Here is a 19,600-nt window from a genome sequence, read left to right on the forward strand (position 1 = left end):
CACCATTAGCACAGTGCCTGAAACGTAGCAGGAACTCACGAAATCTGTTAAATGAATGAAGCCCGGAAGCCACAATCACATCTCGCTGGGGCCGGGAGAAGCAGTGAAGAAGTGACACTAAGAACTGGGAGTTCTGGGGCACCTGGGCGGCTCAGCCGGTTAATCTCTTGATCTTGACTCAGGTTATGATCTCCCGGTTCGTGAGTTCGAGCCCTGTGTCGGGCTCTGCGCTGACAGTGAGGAGCCTGCTTGGGATCATCTCACTCTCTCGTTTCCAAAATAAGTAAATATTAAAAAAAAAATTTTTTTTTTTTTAAACCTGGGAGCTCTTTATTCAAAAGTTACTAAGTCCCTATTATGTGCCAGGCACAAGGCTGGGACACACGGGTTGTGCGAAGATGACGGCCACACTGTTCGCTTTCAGGGAACTGTGTGGAGTGGAGGGGACGGTCCAGGCTGAGACAGCAGTATTGACAAAAGACTGGAGTCCTGGTGGTGTTGGACGTGTTCGAGGGCCTGTAGCTCGTGAGGCTGGATTAGGCTGAAAAGGGATCGGAATGGAAAGGGTCACTGATCAAAACAGTGATTAGTGATGATCACCGGGTGACGTGGCCTTTAAACCTTGCCCATCACAGGTCTGTCAGGTTCGAGTTTGGACTTTACCTTGGAAGCAGCAGGGAAATCAATTGTTGGACACTCTGAAACAGATGAGTGCTGCAGTCAAGTGTGTGTTCCAGAAGGTTCCCTTGTGACAGTGTGGACGTGGGCTGACATGCCTGGAAGCCGGGAAGAGAAAGCAGAAGGCTTGCCATAGTCCTGGCAAGAGACACTGAGAGCCCTGGGGAGGGGATGGATGTGAGATATTCTAGAGAGGAGGTACAACAGACCATGGAATGCGTATGCAGGGTGAGGAAGAAGGAACGGTTAGGGTACATGAGCGGTCTGGGTGGCGCTTTCAGTTGGAAAAGGAAGGAGGATTTGGTTCAGGTGGCAGGTATAGGCAATGAGTTCAAGGTATATATATATATATATATATATATATATATATATATATATATGCTTATGCACATATATATACATGTACATATATACATGTATATATATACATGTATATGTGTATACTTTAATGTTTAGTTGTATTTGAAAGAGAGAGAGAGAGAGGGAGAGAGAGCAGGGGAGGGGCAGAGAGAGAGGGAGACACAGAATCCGAAGCAGGCTCCAGGCTCCGAGCTGTCAGCACAGAGCCCGATGCGGGGCTCCAACCCACGAACCACGAGATCATGACCTGAGCCGAAGTTGGACGATTAACTGACTGAGCCACCCAGGCGCCCCTCAAGTCATATATTCTGAGATGGAAAGGTTATGAGGATATTCAGAAGGAGAAACCCTGTAGGAAATGGGAGACAGGGATCCAGAGGTCAGGGGAGAATTTGGGGTCAGAAATAAAGGTTGGGGGTCCTCAGCATTTTGGGTGGTGAAGAAAGCCTTGGAGAGAATGAGGTCCCACGTGGGGCGTGAGTCAGGGGACCACAGTCCAAAGACAGAGGAGACAAAAACTGGTTAGAGAGCTAGAGGGAGAATCATGGAGGCCAAGAGAGCCCAGCGTCTCCTGGAAGGCACCAAGATGGGACACCTAAGCCTGCTTTGAAGGTCAGAGAGTGTTTACCTAAAGAGGGGATGTCTTAAGCTGGGCCTGAGGAGGACTGGGAGACGGTGGGTGGGGTGGTGCCTCAAAGAGTCAGTGGTGGGGACAGTAGACATATCCGGGAGATTGGAGAGTGAGTGGAAGCTGAGAAAGTGTGGGCTGCAAATAGAAACCATTATTTTTTGAAGTTTGATACTGAAAGGGAGGAAAAGATAGGCTGATGGTTGAAGGGGAAGTTTTCTTAGGACAGGCGAGAACCACCGTGCTGACCGGCAGGATGGAGAGGTGAGAACTCAGCACCCGGGAGAGGCCAGAGCGGCCGCACCGAGCAGAGGAGGCGAGGGGGGCGGGCTCAAGCTTTGGGTCTAGCGCACCTGCACCTCCCTTCAGCAACGCTGGGCTGCGCCCGGGGCCCCCCTTGGCCCCGCTGATCTAGTCTCCCCGTTAGTACTTACTGAGCAGCACCTGGCAGAGGGCCTGCGCCACCGCGTCCCGGACTGGAAAGGTGACTGAGATCTAGGCTCTCCTCTGGAGGACTCGGTCTGAAGGGTGGAACAGAGGAGAAACTTAAGGTGAGCGTGGTGAAGGCCACAAGCAGGGTCAGCGCTGGCCGCCACAGAAGACAGTGGAGGTCACACACCCTAGAGCAGGTGACATCGGAGCTGAGCTGAGACCTAACGTAGGAGCCGGCCCCATGAGCCCAGCTGGGCAGGGGAACAGGCAGAGCATCCCAAACAGAACGTTGCCCTCCAAACCCTCTCCCGCTTCCTCCAAGTACCCCCCTCCCAGGACGCCAGGAGCCTCTGACCTTCCTCCCTTCCCCCAGCACAGTCTTCACCCCTATTTAACTAACACCCCCTCCTGTGTCACAATGGGTTGTAGCCCCTCCTCTTTTAGAAACTTCTAAAGAAAGAGACTGGTCTCGGTCATCTTTGCATCTCCTGTGTCCAGTGCAGTGCTCGGCACACAGTTAATGCTTAAAAATTACATATACATTTTATAAAGCATTGCTTAATCCTTCCTTCCTTCCTTCCTTCCTTCCTTCCTTCCTTCCTTCCTCCCTCTCTTTTCTTCCTTTCTTTTTCTTTCTTTTTCTCTTTCTTTCTTTCTTTCTTTCTTTCTTTCTCCCTTCCTCCCTCCTTCCCTCCCTCCCTTCCTCTCTTTCTTTCTTTGCTATGTAAACTCTGCCCTCAACGTGAAGCTTGAACTCACAACCCTGAGATCAAGAGTCACATGCCCTACCAACTGAGCCAGCCCTGTGCTCCCAAAGATATATTTATTGATATGAAATCTTCTCAGGCCTAAGGACCACTTTTCATGGCTAATAAATCCTCAAGGCTGCCAGTGGCAGGGTTAAGGCAGAGAGGTCAAAAGGGAAAGGGGTGCCTGGCTGGCTACGTTGGAAGAGCATGTGACTCTTGACCTTGGGTTCCTTACTTTGACCCCACATTGGGTGTAGAGATTACCAAAATAAGTGAATAAATAAGCTTTAAAAATATTAAGGGAAAGGAAAAGTAGACAGGGAAAGAAAAATAAGGCCGAGGGAGAGGGCTGGGGTTGGGGGTGGGGAGGAAGCAAAAAAACACAGATAAGGTATACACACACAGGGCAGGGATAGAATTCCAAACAAAACCTAACCAGAATTCTCTTTGCTCCATGAGACCTTGTCATCGGATTCTTTTCCATCATAGGAGAGCCCCTGTTCTCCCTCCACTTCCGGGCTCTGTCATTGGAGTCTGATTTCTAGACATAATCGGTTACATGCATCACAGCTGCATTTTCTAAGAAGCAGGGAGAATCTGAGAGAAAGAAGGAGGGGGGATTAAGCCCTGTAGACCAACAATTTCCCAATTTTATGGGGTGAGCCTAGACAGAATTCAAATTTTCTTCCTTCAGAGTCTGAAGGAGGGAAGCCAGTGGCTGTGTCCCACTTCTGAAGTGGGTATCCAACTCACCAGCCATGCGTTCTTTAGCATGGCAAAACTAATTTTGTTTCGCAGCTGGATAAATAAAGTAAGGCAGAAAAAAGCTGGCATTACACATTTTTGAATTAGCACCAAGTCTTTCAAACTCCACCTCTTTCCGGAAATGTTCCTGAATGCGGTGGGAGGTGGTAATTTCCCTCCCTCTCCCTCCTCACCACAAAGCACACCGCTGTAAGAGCTGCACTTACCCCAGCCTGACTTTTCCTTCCCCGGCATCTCTGGATCCTTAGCCGAATTCTTTGTCTAGGTCAATAGGGATCAAAAGAGATAATGCAGGGGGTGGGGGGACTCCAAAATCCATGGAAGTCGTGGATAGCAATAATGGTCTCTGAGGGTGCCAGTGTCGCTGGTCCACGAGCGACAATTCCTAAAAAATGAACAAAACCTTTCGGTGGTCGTATCTGAATTAATTTTAAGTGAAAAAAAAATTTTCAAGTCAGTTGCCATAAAACACACAAGAGAGGAAGCAAAACTTCTGGCTTAGAATTCAGAGAAGTACATATCCTACAATGAGTTAGTCAAACCACACAGAATCTTATACGGTTACCCACAAGGTGGATTTCATGAACTTTTGCCCATCAAGCTGCATCTTTTGCAAAGGGCAATTAGGAAAGAGGTGATCGGCTCTGTTCTTTTTCTCTAGTACATATTCTGTATCAATTTTCACAGCTAAGAGAAAGTACCTGTTTCAAAGACCAATAAAATTGTTTTAAGTTAAAAAAAACCTTAGTGGAGGAGGGAAGAAGTAGGCTGGGCGTAGATTCCAATGAAGAAAAGAATACGCGGTTATTTTTGAGGTGTGTTTGGGATAGGTCATGAAATGTGTGAGGCAGGTACTACGCCCCAGGCACGTAACTGCAATAAGTCATGTCTTGTCATGTCCTCTGTGGGAAAACAGGGAGTTGGGTGAAGATTACAGCTAGGGCTGAAAGATTTTTCCATGAGCTTCCCTCATAGTTCAGAGGCTACAAATACCTTATTCAAGGACGTTTTTCTCTGGACCTTGAATAGCCTCTGATTATAAGTCTTGTTGGGGATGGAACTTCTTTGCCCAGAAAAATAGTCTTAGTGTAAAGATACTTCTAACCAGCATGTTACTGGTTGTCTTTGGTGAATTTTAGGGCCTTGGCAGGTAGTGGGGTTGGCAAATGCTGCCATATTCAGTATCCAGTTAGCCTGCATTCTATTTTCAGTGATAACCTTACCATTTCAAGTCCTACAAATGTCATAACTATAGGGTCATTCAACAAGTACTCAAAGCATAGTTTGATCGACTGTCTTCTTCTTTTCCTCCATCCACCACAGACTACAAGCTGAAAGGTATGAATATCTTCTATTTTTAAATTTTTTTTTTAATGTTTATTTATTTTTGAGACAGAGAGAGACAGAGCATGAACAGGGGAGGGTCAGACAGAGAGGGAGACACAGAATCTGAAACACGCTCCGGGCTCCGAGCTGTCAGCACAGAGCCCGATGCGGGGCTCGAACCCACGGACCGCGAGATCATGACCTGGGCCGAAGTCGGACGCTCAACCGACTGAGCCACCCAGGCGCCCCTATCTTTTATTTTTTAAAGATGTTGAAAGTGAGGCCCAGAAGGGATAGGTCATAAGGATTTTCTCAAGAAGCTCAAGTCTGGAGTTTAGAGAGATTGAAAAGCTAGAACCCAGAAATCCCAGATTTTTATTCTTTCGTGTCAGCCATACTTCACATCTGACCCTATCTGGGGGTGTTGACGCTTCCTGTGACTTAAAGTTCTCTCTTGTTTATTTCATGTGCTACAAGACATGGCTGGGGAAGACAGAACAGGCAATCGGATGGTTCCATGCTTGCTCAGAGTCCATGAAATATTTCTCTAGGAAAAAGGGACACTAATTTGGGGTAATGATGAAGCAGTGAAAAAGAAGACAGGGAAAGGGAAGTTGCTTTAAGAAATAATCGTAAGAACTAGGTGTTCTTGGGATAGGAAATGTAATTAAATTAGGGGAGCAGAGCTGGCAGGGCTGGGATAACTCGATTGCTTAAAAAACACAATTTTAGGGCAGTTCAAGCAGAAAAACACATATTAAATACTTAAAGAAAATCTGCAAATTTAATTGGCATAGCCCTGAGTAGCCAAGGCTACCATTGGAAATCTCCCTATTGAGTGAGAAAGTGACCAAAGTAACAAAAAAGCAACATAACCACCATGGAGTTTGCAAAAACAACCATCTGTTGTGTGAGGAACCATGGAGAGAGATTCTGTATTTATAGAATCTTGAGTGGGAAAAGCAGGCACAATAATATCCACCCCCCCCCCCCCCCCCTCCAAGTTCACTAATCTGAAATCTGACTTATCTTCTAGTTTCTCTGCGGTCAACATGTACTATTTAAAAAAAAAAAAAAAAAGTCAATTTAAAAGCAGACTTGCTAGGACTAATTTGAGAACTCCCAAAGTAGGATCTTTTCCAAAAATACACTGCAATTGACAATACTATCAGCTCAGTGTTAAAGGGGTTGTGATACAATAGACCCTGGGGCTGAATCAGATGTTTACTGTAGCTTGGGGAGAACAGGCTAGTCTGTAGAAGAGTTCCCCTAGCCTTAACTGTTCTTGATACAAGGTTTAGAATGAGATCTTTCTATAAACAAATGTTTCCAAGAGTGTATCTTAAATAGCCTACCTTAATAATTCTTATTTTTTCCTCTCGGTTTCTAAAATGGAAACTGCTGTAAGGAAAATTTTTTATATCAGAGGCCAAGAGTGCTGGTGTTTTTCAGTTATTGCAGGTTTCCTCTTAATGAAAATATGTTTACATCCTCCGGTGAAATTATTTTTAGAAAGCTAACATCTTTTGGTAGCGCTGGTCTTACAGGAATACCTCCGTGTTACAATTACTCTGTACTAGGGCAGGAGGTTGGAAATAAAATGAAGTGCCAATTCTCTTCCAAAAGCCTACACAGGGATTATAGGATCATATTTTACTCTGTGAGTTCAATTAATTTTACCTTGAATTCAATTGGGGGGGGGGTGAGGTGGAGGCAAAAGTAAATGATATCATCGTTTACTGGGTGTCTACTATGTGCCAGGAAATGCACGAAGCACATTATAGTCTTTATCTCATTTGATCTTTTCAGCAACGCTGCACCTTATCATCTTCATTTAACATGGGGAACTGAGGTTCAGAGAGGTTAAGTAACTCACTGCAGGTCTTACAGCTAGTATATGACCAAGTAACTCAGACATCGGCCTAGCTGGCTTCTTGTTAAAAAGAATATGCAAGCGATTTCTTCGAGGGTTCAGGAGTCCAGCTTACAGACTGCACATCTCTTCTGCTGCTGCTAAATTACTCAACTAGTCGCTAATACCAAGTGTGGCTTGATTCCTTAGGAAGTCTGTTTACGAGAACCTATGTGGTAGAAACTCTGCTAGGTGACTTATGCACCTTATCTGCTTTAATCATCACAACTCTGAGACTGGGTTCTCTCCATTTTACAGATGATGAAGCTTTGGGGAGGTTAAAGTTACTAAGATCTGGGAGTTGGTGAAGGACAAGGCCACGACTGGATTCCAGGTCTGACTCCATTTGTCAGTCCCCGAGCTAGCGAGCCACAGTGCTGACATAATATTCACCGGGGGTGTTCTTAGCATCCTGGGAGCAGGTACTCGGATGAACAAGCTGCAGCGGCACCAACTCCCCCGTCCATCTAGCCAGGGTCAAGGCAGGACAAGTGGCCGGGGAGAGAGAAACCCTCACGCTTCAGCTTAGCAACAACAAAGGTGGTCCCGGCGAGCGCCACCTCCACTATCGGGCGCGGGAGATGCGGTGAGGCCCCAAGCCGTCCGAGGTGTCCCCCCCCCCCCTCCCCCGCACAGATGGCAGCTTTGGTGCTGCGGACTCTGTCGGGCGCTTCAGGAGGCTGTTAGTAGCCACTCAGTCCGGCGGAGAGCGGCGGAGTGCGGAGCTCCAGGGGGCATCCTCACCGCGCCCACGCGCACACCCGCTTCCCGGGACCCCCAGACTCCCGGACCCGGGCTTCTGGACGGCCGCAGTTCTCAGTCTTACTCCCACAGCCGCCCCACCCTTCCCGCCCCCGGAAGTGACGCGCGGCGGCTACGGCGCCTGGGAGGGGCCCGGACGCAGCCGGGGGGTTTGAGAGTGGCGGCGGCCGCGGAGAGACTGGCAGGCCGGGCCCCGGCGAGGAACGCCCCGAGCGCGCGCCCGGCGGGTAGCGGCCCCACGACCCGCGCCGCTGCCGCCGCCGCCACCGCCGCGTGCGGGGGCGGGGAGGGCGGGGCGCGAGGAGCCCCGGCGGGCGCGGCGGCGGCGGGCGATGCGGGCGGCTGCGGGCACCCGGCGGGCTCGGCTGGGCCGCCGCCGCCTTCTCCGGCTCCGCCGCGGGGGTCGCCGCGGCCGCCGCGCCGTCCTCGAACTCCCTGCGTGAGGAGGCGGCGGGCGGAGAGAAGCATCGCGCTCGAGGCGGAAACCCGGAGGGAGCCCCGCGCGCGGCCTCGGTGAGCGGCCGGCCCCGCGCGCCCCCGTCCATCCCGCGCCCCGTCGGGTGCTCGCGGCCGCCGCCCCCCAGCCGCGGGGAGCGGGGGCGGAGGCCGGGGCCCGGGGGGCAGGCGGCACAACAGGAAGTGAGCGTGGCGGCGGGGGCGGGCGGGCACGCGCTCCCCTGGGGCCTGCCCCGCCCGCTGCCCCGCGGCGCGCAGGTGGACTTCGGCGCGTCCCGTCCCCTGCTTCGCCCCTTATTTAGTGCCGCGAGGTCCCTGGGGCGCCGGGTGGCGGTGGCTTTTTGCCTCGGGGAGGGGGGGCGAATTCTGACTCTTTGTGGTGACAGGAAGTTGGAAAATGAAAGTACAGTAATTCAGTGCTTACCCAGGCCGCGTGAGTTTGCGGCTCTTCCCCGGACTTTGATCTGCTCCGGGCCACACGGTCACCCTAGTCTCTGCCTCTCCCCAAGTTCGCTATTCATCCGGTGTCAAGTTTCGTTTCTTTTTCTACTTGTCTCCCGCGAGCCCCCTGCCCCCTTTACTTTCCGCTTAACGTACAGCTGCGTCGAGGCTGGTAGTTTCTAGGTTCCTGGGAGGGTCAATCGGAAACGCCTTTGGGGGGGGGGGCGGGCTATTAAGTGGCCTCGGCAGGAAATAAGGGGTATTGTTGACTGAACTAGTCAAAGGATACACAGTTGACTTTTCCCCCGGATGTTGCTGTTTGAAGTTTAGGGCATTCACCTGAAGACTCTGGAGTCTTACTCCTTATCTCGACAATTTCATCTCTTTGCAGTCTGCGAGCCACCACCCCGCTACGTGGAAGACTCGGTGCTTTAATATTTAGGACTGTCAGCGGTGTTTTCGTTAACATGTAGCTGTGATTCAGTTTCCCACCCCTTCACCACCCCTTCCCCGTCAGGAATTCCTTTCTCCCTGCATGAGTGAAATTCATTATGTTCTTAGGGAAATACTGCCCTTCGAGTTTTTACCACAATGTAGCTATAACTTTACTATTGTTTTAATATAGGGTACAGTTAAGAGACTCCTGATTATTTTTCAACGATGATGATTTTGATTCAAAACAAGTCTTGTTACATTTCATAATTTGGTTTTGTTTTATTTAAGCAGCACGCTGAATTTGGAGGCCTTTATTATTTGGGTTTTGGCTGCTGTTTCTGAAAAATAGTCGGGCTGTGGGTCACCGCAGCAACTGGACTATGTGTATTATAAACATGTTTAGGGTGGAAAAAGTTTCATTTACTGGAGACTTCCTTTCCCTAATAGGTTATGTCAACATACCTTATTTCAGCTTAGCATAGGGATAGAGCTACCTTTCAAGTGTCAAGGTAGAATCAATTATGTTTTCAACATTAACTCCTCAAAAATCAGTTCTTTGATTTGCAACACGTATTTCTTTCCCTCATCAGACTTCTGAAGAACTCTTTTAAAATTGTCATTTTAGAAAACGTGGGTTTTCCTGTGAAGGAAAGTAAAGGTTTTTATTGATAAGTAGCTAGAATAAAAGTATTTGTATTTTTTGTTTTTTTCGTTTCACGTTTTTAATTGTCTTCTGGATTTTTTTTTTTCCTTTTCGTTCTTTTTTATGGCTGAGGAAATCATTGAATTTCATATCAGTAGCACACGTTTAGGAACTAAAATGAAGAGGCTCAACCTGACTGTATACCCAGAGGTTCACCAACTTTTCAGTCAAAGAGTATAACCTATTGTTAAAATTGAATGAAGAAAATACTCCTTTAAGGTACCCACTGGAGATGTCCATTTTATATCTTTGTTAGTTTTTGGGAAAAGACAATTCTTTTCCAGTACTTCATTCCAAAACCACAAGGCCCTTTTTCTTTGATTCTCAACAACCTCCTCTCCCGGAGGCGCTGCTGAGCCCTAAAGAAGCCTCATCGTTTCCCAGGGCCGCTAAGTGCGGCCTGAAGTAGCGCCCACCAGCACTTGACTCTGTCCGTGTCCTGGCCCCTTAGTAACCAGCTTGGGAAGATGGAAGTTGGAAAGTGTACCCCGAACCCTTTGGGAGCCTCCGTACTTTCGGGAGCCTCCCCCTCCGCTCAGGACGGCACCTGTGTGCTCTTGGTGGAGATGTGGATGGTTATATGTGTCTTTGTGTGCATATCTTAGTCGCTGTTAACCGGTAGGGTCCATGCATTGTCTATGTGATAGGTATTAATATTCTAGGATTACGTTTGGGAATTTTTCCAAAAACAAATTAGAGGTACCAAATTTGTGATTGTTTTGAGATTCAGTTCTCTTTTTTCCCTTCCCTGTCTCCCCTCCTCCCCTTTCCCTTTCCCCTCCCACTGGTGTTCTCTCTTCCTCTCTCTCTCTCTCTCTCTCTCTCTCTCTCTCTCTCTCACACACACACACACACACACACACACGCCCACATCCCAACCCCATGAGCATTATTGATATGAAGATGATGTCTGGAAATATGGAGACAGTTCTTTGGTTAAGCTAAAAATTTATTAGAAAGTACTTTGAACAGGTTTAGACTGAAAAAAAATCATTTAGGTGTTAAACATATGTAATTAAAAGCCATAAACAGGCATCATTATCTCTGGTAAATTGAGAGAAACGATACCCCCCCCCATACTTGATGGATCATAATGTAAAACCACTTTTTAAAAATTTTATTATTATTATTTATTTTTAATGTTTAATTTTGAGAGAGAGAGAGAGAGAGAGAGAGAGAGCGCATCAGTGAAGGAGGGACAGAGAGAGGGAGACACAGAATCCAAAGCAGGCTCCAGGCTCTGAGCTGTCAGTGTAGAGTCTGATGCAGGGCTTGAACTCATGGACCGTGAGATCATGACCTGAGCCAAAGTCGGACGCTTAACTGACTGAGCCACCCAGGCGCCCCTAATTTTTATTTTTTAAAGTTTATTTATTTTGAGAGAAAGAGAGGGAGAGAGACAGGGAGAGAGGGAGAGAGAGAATCCCAAGCAGGCTCCACACTGTCAGTGTAGAGCCTGACAATTCATGGGCCTAAACCCATGAACCGTGAGATCATGACCTGAGCTGAGATCGAGAATTGGACATTTAACTAAGCAGCCGGGTGCCCCTAAAACTACCTTTTCAACTCAGTTTAAGTGAGGCCATGGCACAGATTAGCGGGCATGGTTACTTAATATTAAAGTTGCACTTCATAGTTCTAGGCTATTGTCACTTAGTGTTTAATATGTAATACTGCTTTACACCCAGCTGCTGGCAGGGACGCTGTTATGCATCCAGGGAGTGGTTTCCCTGGTGAACAGAGTGTGACTCTGATGGAAGACTTGGACTCACGGCCTCAGCTTCTCCATTCACTGAGACTGGGGACATCTCCTGCTTTCTGCTCTTTCTTATTTTCCCATCTCTGCTTTTGGATGACCATATCTGCACAGCCGGCTTCAAAGGGACGAGTGAGGATTATTGGAAGACATTTTTGAGTGTCTCAGAAAAGTTAGGGAAACCCAGAAATCTTCCACTTCGGTTTCTCCTGCCTTTTTTGGGAGCGGAAATAGTTGACCCTTAAGGATCCTATCCTTTGTGAGTTACATACACGTTGTTAGAATTAGGCTTCTGAGGCCCGTGCTTTTGTAATGTTTGTAGTGTTTTTAACATCTGTGAGATAAAATTCATCTACTGAAGTTGTACAAGACAGCGGTTTTAGTGTGTTCAGGGAGTTGTGTAACCACCATTGCAGTCTTTTATTTATATCATCCCATAAGCAGTCACTCCCCATTCTTCTCTCCACCCAGCTCCTGGCAACCTCTGATCTACATTGTGTCTGATACATTTGCCTCTTCTGAACATTTCATATAAATCGAAATAAAATATGTGGCCTTTGTGGCTGGTGTCTTTCACTTAACACAATGTTTTCAAGGTTTGTCCATGTTGTAGCATGTACCAGTACTAAAGTCTGTTTTTTGGGTTTTTTTTTTTAACGTTTATTTATTTTTGAGACAGAGAGAGACAGAGCATGAATGGGGGAGGGTCAGAGAGAGGGAGACACAGAATCCGAAACAGGCTCCGGGCTCCGAGCTGTCAGCACAGAGCCCGACGCGGGGCTTGAACTCACGGACCGTGAGATCATGACCTGAGCCGAAGTCGGCCGCTCAACCGACTGAGCCACCCAGGCCCCCCCCCCCCCCCGTTTTGTTTTTTTTTTTAATGTTTATTTATTTTTGACACAGAGAGAGACAGAGCATGAACAGGGGAGGGGCAGAGAGGGAGACACAGAATCAGAAGCAGGCTCCAGGCTCTGAGCCATCAGCCCAGAGCCTGACGCGGGGCTCAAAATCACGGACCGCGAGATTGTGACCTGAGCTGAAGTCGGGCACTTAACCGACGGAGCCACCCAGGCGCCCCTAAAGTCTGTTTTTTTTACGGCTGAATAATATTCCAGTAGTCACACCACATTTTGCTTGTCCATTCATCATCAATTGATGGACATTTGAGTTGTTTCTACTTTTTGGATATTCTAGAATGATGCTGCTGTGACCATTCCTGTGCAAGTGTGTCTGTTGGACATGTATTTTCGGTTCTCTTGGGTATATACCTAGGAGCCAAATAGCTGGATCGTATTTCTGTTTAGCATTTTGAGGAAGTATCACAGTTTTCCAAAGTGGCTATCCCGTTTTACATTCCTACCAGCAATGCATGAGGGTTTCACTCTTGACACATCCTAGCCAATACTTGTTATTGTCCGTCTTATTGATTATAGCCATCCTAGTAGGAGTGGCGTGGTATCTTACATGGTTTTGATTTTCAGTTCCCTAATAACTAATGTTGAGGATCTTTTCATGAGCTTATTGTCAATTTGTCTTTTTTAAAAAAATTATTCTTTGTACGCTTTTTTAAAAATGTTCAGTTTTGAGAGTGACAGAGACAGAGCACAAGTGCGGGAGGGGCAGAGAGAAAGGGAGACACCGAATCTGAAGCAGACTCCAGGCCCTGAGCTGTCAGCACAGAGCCAGATGCACGCTGGCACTCTTTAACTGCGACATCATGACCTGAGTCGAAGTCGGTGCTTTAATCGACTGAGCCACCCAGGTGCCCTAGTTTGTGTGTCGTCTTTGAAGAAATGTCTTTGCACCTTCCTTTACTTCTTTTTTTTTTTTTTTTCATTGTAAGAAGTCTTTATATATTTCTGATACAAGCCTCTTACTTGAAAATATTTTCTCCCATTCTGAGGATTGTCTTTTCACCTGACAATATTGTTTGCAGCTCAAAAGTTTTACATTTTGATGTCAACCAAATTACCTATTTTTGTAGTATTTTAATGGAATTGATTTAATTTGTTTTCAAGTCTTATTTTGGTCCATTGAGATCTCATTCCTAGATAAAGAAAGGAAGGGTTTTTGTTTTTGTTTTCTTGTGCATGGATAGTTCAGTTACGGGCTTCTTAGGATGTGCTATATATATATACAGTGCTTCTTAGGACGGCAGAGTTTCTGCCATAAAGAATTCTTCCTAATGGGAATCTTGAAGTTCTGTGAAGAAAATAACTCTGTGAGGACATTTCCTTGCAGCTCTGTTGCCTAAACCAGTGGTGTCCACTGGGACGATTTTGTCTCCCAGGAGAACATCTGGCAATGGCCGGAGACATGTTTGATTGTCACAACCGGTCAGGAGGTGCTACTGGCATCTAGTGAGTTAAACTCACTGTCCTAGTGCACAGGACAGCCTCCAGGAACAAAGAATTATCTGGCCCGAACAATAGAGCCAAAGCTGAGAAACTCTGGCCGAAACAGGGAAATCCTGAAACCTGAGATATTGAAAGATTTTTAATTTCATGTCTTGAGAATCACATAAAGGCTACTAATCAAATGAAAGAGGATGTGTGGTGGTGCCTGGCAGACTCAGTTGGTACAGCATGCGACTCTTGATCTCAGGGCTGTGAGTTCAAGCCCCACGTTGGGCGTAGAGCCTACTTTAAAAAAAAAAAAAAGTAATTTATGCAGATGGAAGCTCTGTGGGCAGAATGGTGATAGAACTTGTCAAATAAATCCGGGAGCATTTTGTTGAATTTTCAGTGCTGCCAATTTAAATGTAAATTAATTTATGAGAACGGAAACTGTTTGGAGGAGAAAGGCCAATGGAGCACAGGTAGATTATTCCCTATATCTTTGGGCCACTGTGACACACACACACACACACACACACACACACACACACGCCACACACACATCCTGGCAGATAAACCAACTGGGTTGATTTGTATAGATGCTGAAAGGGTGGTCTCGGAGGATAGGAGGAGATTTTCAGTTAAAACGTAGTGGCAGTGGTCCTCTGGTGACTGGCCGTCATCCGAGACCGCTCCCGGGACTTAAAGAACTCACTTTATCTCCCAGCAAGACTTTTCTTAAGCAGTGTGGCATGCTTCCGAGTTTGGTCTCTAGATCCAGATTGCCTGGGTTTAAACATCAGCTCCACCAATTACCTGTGCAGCCTCGGACAAGGAGTGACTTGACTCTTTCTGAATCAGTGGTTTCAAATGTAAAACGAGGCCGCAGTAGTATGTCTTGTAGGATTATTGGGGGAATGCTATGAAATAATACATTTAGAGCACAGCGCCTGGCATAGGGTGTTATGGGAGTGGTGGCTGTTAATACCATCGTGTGTCTTCCCTGTCTGCCTCTTTTCAGCTCACTGCTATGGACAGTGCTATCACCCTGTGGCAGTTCCTCCTTCAGCTCCTACAGGAGCCTCAGAACAAGCACATGATCAGCTGGACGTCTAATGATGGGGAGTTCAAGCTTTTGCAGGCAGAAGAGGTGGCTCGTCTCTGGGGGATTCGTAAGAACAAGCCTAACATGAATTATGACAAACTCAGCCGAGCCCTCCGATACTATTATGTAAAGGTAATACGCATCCACCTCAGAATAAGACGTGTTCCTCTCTTCTGTTGAGGTTATGAAACTACTCATGTCCTGGTTAATTTCAAATTCTTTTAAATCGAGGCATAATTGAGCTACAGCATTATATTCGCTTGAGGTGTGCAACATAACGATTCAATGTTTGTGTACGTTGCAAAACGATCACAGACTGCCTTGGATTATTTTGATCCAGTTTATTTGATAACTTCAGCAGTGTGGAATTGGGATGAAATGTGTAAGTGTGCCAGCTCTATTTCTGCAGAGTTCCACTCCTCGTACATATTTTGTTCCTAATTGCAGTCATCTTTAAAGGAAAAATGAGCACAGGGTTGGAATAAGGAGCAGAAAATAGGAGATTTCAGGGCTAAAAGAAACATTCTTGTGTATATCATGACTTAAAAATTGTCACACATATGCTTGTGTTTTAGCTTTATTTACTTTTTGCTTTTTAATTTAACCCAGGGCACACAAATACCTTAAAGAATAGCTGTTAGTGCACAGATTTGGTTTCTTAGTTAACATTTATTTTTTGTTTAATTTCTTACTTTGAATACGTTCTTGGGCACTGAGGTACAATAAGTGGCTCAAATGGATAGAGTTGGAATGAGAAGCTGAGATCTTAATTTGTTTCGCTCTGAAGAGCTTGATCTTAACCAGTTTTTCTGTCTGTCTAAGAAACAACTGGGACTTCAGAACGAAGTGGAAACTTCAGCAGAAGTAACGTTCTGTTCCTTTTCGCTTCCTCAGGATGCGTATGGCCTGTACCTTTGGAACTATTTGAGGTTGCAGTTCAGTGATTTTTGACTTAATGCCGATATTTGGTTGAGAGTGTTAAGCAATTGAAATCTCCCTTTTACGTAACATACTGGTTCAGTTGTTAATGAGACACTTAAACACTCAACTTGGGCTCCACGGTGGTAGGAACTGCCTTTGGTGTGGCTAGATAAACATAGATGATTTTGAAGCTCTTCGGTAAACTACTTGCCAAATAGAGTCTGTTATTAGGTCGGCTTTTTCATGAGCTGTGGGAGGTAAGTTTATGAGAAAGTGTAAGAATGCTTATTTTGTTTATCTACAGAATATCATTAAAAAAGTGAATGGTCAGAAGTTTGTGTACAAGTTTGTCTCTTACCCAGAGATCTTGAAAATGGACCCAATGACAGTGGGCAGGATTGAGGGAGACGGGGAAGCCGTAGGCTGCGGCGAAGTCACCAGCAGCTGCAGAGATGCGGAGAGCGGGGGCAGGGAGAGGCCGCCTCAGCCTGGCGCCAGGACCTCCAGCCGCAACGACTACATACACTCCGGCTTGTACTCCTCCTTTACCCTCAACTCTTTGAACTCCTCCAACAAGAGGCTTTTCAAACCGATCAAGCTCGAGAACCCAGCTGAGAAGTTGGCGGAGAAGAAGCCTCCTCGGGAGCCAACGCCGTCTGTCATCAAATTCGTGACAACGCCTTCCAAGAAGCTACCAGTTGAACCCGTGGCCGCCGTCCTGTCGGCCGGCCCAAGCCTTTCTCCATCCTCAGAAGAAACTCTCCAAGCGTTGGAGACTTTGGCTTCCCCCAAACTGCCTTCCCTGGAAGCCCCGACCTCCGCCTGCAGCGTAACAACCGCGTTTGCCACCCCACCTGTTGCGTCCGCACCGCCTCCTGTGCAGGAGCCTCCTGGGACGCCTTCGCCGCCGCTGAGCCCCAACCCTGACCTTGACACAGACATCGACTCGGTGGCTTCTCAGCCCATGGAACTTCCAGAGAACTTGTCGCTGGAGCCTAAAGACCAGGATTCAGCTTTGCTGGAAAAGGACAAAACAAGGAATTCCTCGAGATCCAAGAAACCCAAAGGGTTAGAGCTGGCACCCATCCTCGTGATCACGGGCAGCGACCCGAGCCCGCTGGGAATATTGAGCCCGTCTCTCCCCACGGCTTCTCTCACGCCAGCGCTGTTCTCCCAGGTAACTGACCCCTTCTTTTTAGCGCCACCGACTCACCTTTTTAAACAAATCCCGAATTTATAACATCAGGTTCTCCTGCTGCTATTTAGGTTTGTCTTAGAAAAGTTAGCTGTGACCCTGTGAAAGTCACCCCGTTCCTCACCCAGTCAGGATCGCTGCAGTGAAAGGTTTGGAGTCGTGTTGTGAAGGATTCATGGTCTCTGCAAGTAGATGAATATTTTCCAACTTCCTCCTAAAGCAACTACTCTCTCTCTCTCTCTCTTTTTTTTTTGGTCTTATAGAACTGGTTGTTATCTTATAAAATAACAGTGATAACCTCAAAAGCTGGAAAACAGTAAATTCTGAGAAACGTGAGAACAACTGGTGTGATGTTGAGTAACAAGTGTGCACAGTTACATTAGCCATTTCTTCACTTGCTTGTCTCCAGTCACCTCTCCCGAAACCTTAAATACATGACTCCCAGACTGCCCGTTACTAAGGGGAACCGTGTTTGTGACTTAGTTACCTGTTACTTCTCCCTACTTGACCAGATTGGTTTCTGTATTTGGGAAAGACCCTACAAAAGACAGGTGAGAAGATATTTTGACCTTTCTTAGCAAGTACAAATAATTTCTGAGCTTTCCCTCATGATAAAATTTTGGAGAGATTTGGGGCAGAGACTAGGACAATATTTGGGTTCAGGGCTGCTGGTGTATTGTTATAAGGTTGAGACAGTCCTCAGTGACCGTTGCTGTCTTGTGTGTTGCAGACGCCCATCTTACTGACGCCGAGCCCCCTGCTCTCCAGTATCCACTTCTGGAGCACTCTCAGCCCTGTTGCTCCCCTGAGTCCAGCCAGGCTGCAAGGTGCTAACACACTCTTCCAGGTAAAACACCCACAGGTCTGTCTCTTGCACTTGGGGCCTGGTCCACGAAGAGTGGGGCCAGAAGGCAGTGTCTTCACCCTTTGGTTTCATCGTTATAAAACTTGTGTTTAACAAACATGCCTTCCAAGTGTTGATTTTCTAGCCAGCGAACAGCTCCGACAAATACAGCCAACGTCTCCTTTCCGTTGTTCGCTGTGACGTACGTTCGAGTTAGACCAGGGATTGTTCGGTACTGTAGATTTTGAACCTACCCGATTTCCTTTCCTTGTCATTAAAAAAAATTTTATTTTTTTACATTTATTTATTTTTGAGAGACAGAGTGAGACGGAGCACAAGTGGGGGAGGGGCAGAGCGAGAAGGAGACACAGAATGTGAAGCAGGCTCCAGGCTCTGAGCAAGCATTCACAGAGGCTGACGTGGGGCTCGAACCCACAAACTGAGATCATGACTTGAGCTGAAGTCAGTACTTAACCAACTGAGCGACCCAGGCGCCCCTCCTTGTCATTTTAAATGCTAGAAATCTCTCTCTTTTTTTTTTTTAAGAAGAAAATATACACGTGTGTGTGTGTGTGTGTGTGTGTGTGTGTGTGTGTGTGTGTATTTGCAGGAGGATCTGCACGTAGCTTTTCTCTTTTACCTTAGGCTTTTTTTTTTTTTACCTGAGGCTTTTTAAAAGAGAAAAATTTTGAGTATAGTTTATCAAATACGCCCATTTCTCATTCATTTAGAATTGATATTTATCAACATTTTAAATACATATTTTAAAAAATGGATGTTGTGGGGCGCCTGGGTGGCTCAGTCAGTTAAGTGTCTGACTTCGGCTCAGGTCATGATCTCGCGGTTCATGAGTTCGAGCCCCGTGTCAGGCCTGTGCTGACAGCTCAGAGCCTGGAGCTGGCTTTGGATTCTGTGTCTCCCTCTCTCTCTCTGCCCCTCCCCTGCTCATGCTCTGTCTCTCTCTGTCTCAAAAATAAATAAAACACTAAAAAAATCTTTAAAAAAAAGAAATGGATATTGTGTTATCCCTTAGCCAAGATCATAGGAAAGGTCTTACAGCTCTTAACCATCATTTTGCCTCAGACACCTAGACTTTTTAACTCCTAGAGTTTATTTTGGTTGATTCATTCACTTATTTAGGGGAGACTCCTTGGGAGATTTTGTTATATTTTGTAATTTAACTTTTCATTTGTTCTTCTGGAGATGAAATGGTAAGGAAAAAAGAAAATTAAAAATCTTCCTACTTCTGCATTTTTTATTTTGTAAAACATTCTAAGTTATTGACTAGAAAGCGTTCAGAATTTTTCATATTTTATTTTTATGTTTTTCTTTGCCTCTCACAGATAATTGAGTTAGAGAGTGATCAGAGACCTCAGGCAAAGCTACAGTGCTCATGTGGCTTCAGCCCGGACTCTCCCTATAGAACTGGTCTTAGAATACATGATGGGGAAGGCTCTTCTAGGATGAATACGTCTAACTATTTACACAAGCTGTAGAGTTCACAGATGGGCATCTCTTTCCGGACCTCTTTTTGACAGTCTGCAATTTGTTTTATAATTGAATTGTACTCTGTCGTGCGTGTCGTCATTTACTGAACTTTTTAAAACTTTCATATGAAGTTAAATGTAAACCTGTATACCTTTGGCTATAAGGGAGGGCCTCATAGGTTTGTTCCTTCCTTCAAGGTAGGCTGGAGACTGTAATATGTAACATGCAGGACGAACAGTTTTTTTCTTTAAAGTTTCTGCTGTGACATCATGTTCTTCCATGATAAACGGTTACTACCTTTGTCC

The 19,600-nt window shown here is 46.4% G+C and overlaps 1 protein-coding gene and 1 long non-coding RNA gene across 9 annotated transcripts in view; one reads left to right on the forward strand and one right to left on the reverse strand.

Moving 5' to 3' along the window:
• On the reverse strand, nucleotides 1–8,976 carry LOC109257430 (uncharacterized). Of its 7 annotated transcripts, none has more exons than XR_002075978.2 (6): nucleotides 8,493–8,976; nucleotides 3,819–3,997; nucleotides 3,309–3,444; nucleotides 2,101–2,187; nucleotides 664–776; nucleotides 1–541 (listed from the first exon to the last, which is right to left on the reverse strand). It is a non-coding gene; the product is annotated as an uncharacterized LOC109257430 (long non-coding RNA). The 7 variants fall into 7 exon arrangements; XR_008424556.1 differs by having other exon boundaries at nucleotides 3,284–3,444; nucleotides 3,819–4,015; nucleotides 8,493–8,975; XR_008424554.1 differs by having other exon boundaries at nucleotides 3,284–3,444; nucleotides 8,493–8,973.
• ELK4 (ETS transcription factor ELK4) overlaps nucleotides 743–19,600 on the forward strand; it is a 27,596-nt gene continuing 8,738 nt past the window's right edge. Inside the window, exons 1-4 of one of the 2 annotated variants that reach the window (XM_019433493.2) lie at nucleotides 743–855; nucleotides 14,764–14,979; nucleotides 16,073–16,945; nucleotides 17,694–17,810. In XM_019433493.2, the coding sequence (XP_019289038.1) occupies nucleotides 850–855; nucleotides 14,764–14,979; nucleotides 16,073–16,945; nucleotides 17,694–17,810 (1,212 nt within the window). In that variant the 5' untranslated portion in view covers nucleotides 743–849. Of the gene's footprint in view, nucleotides 856–7,751; nucleotides 8,126–14,763; nucleotides 14,980–16,072; nucleotides 16,946–17,693; nucleotides 17,811–19,600 lie in introns of those variants that run through there. The other variant, XM_019433501.2, reaches the window with a different exon arrangement.

Source organism: Panthera pardus, unplaced genomic scaffold (genome assembly GCF_024362965.1).
Source record: "Panthera pardus isolate Hobbes unplaced genomic scaffold, ASM2436296v1 HiC_scaffold_21, whole genome shotgun sequence".
NCBI lineage: Eukaryota > Metazoa > Chordata > Mammalia > Carnivora > Felidae > Panthera > Panthera pardus.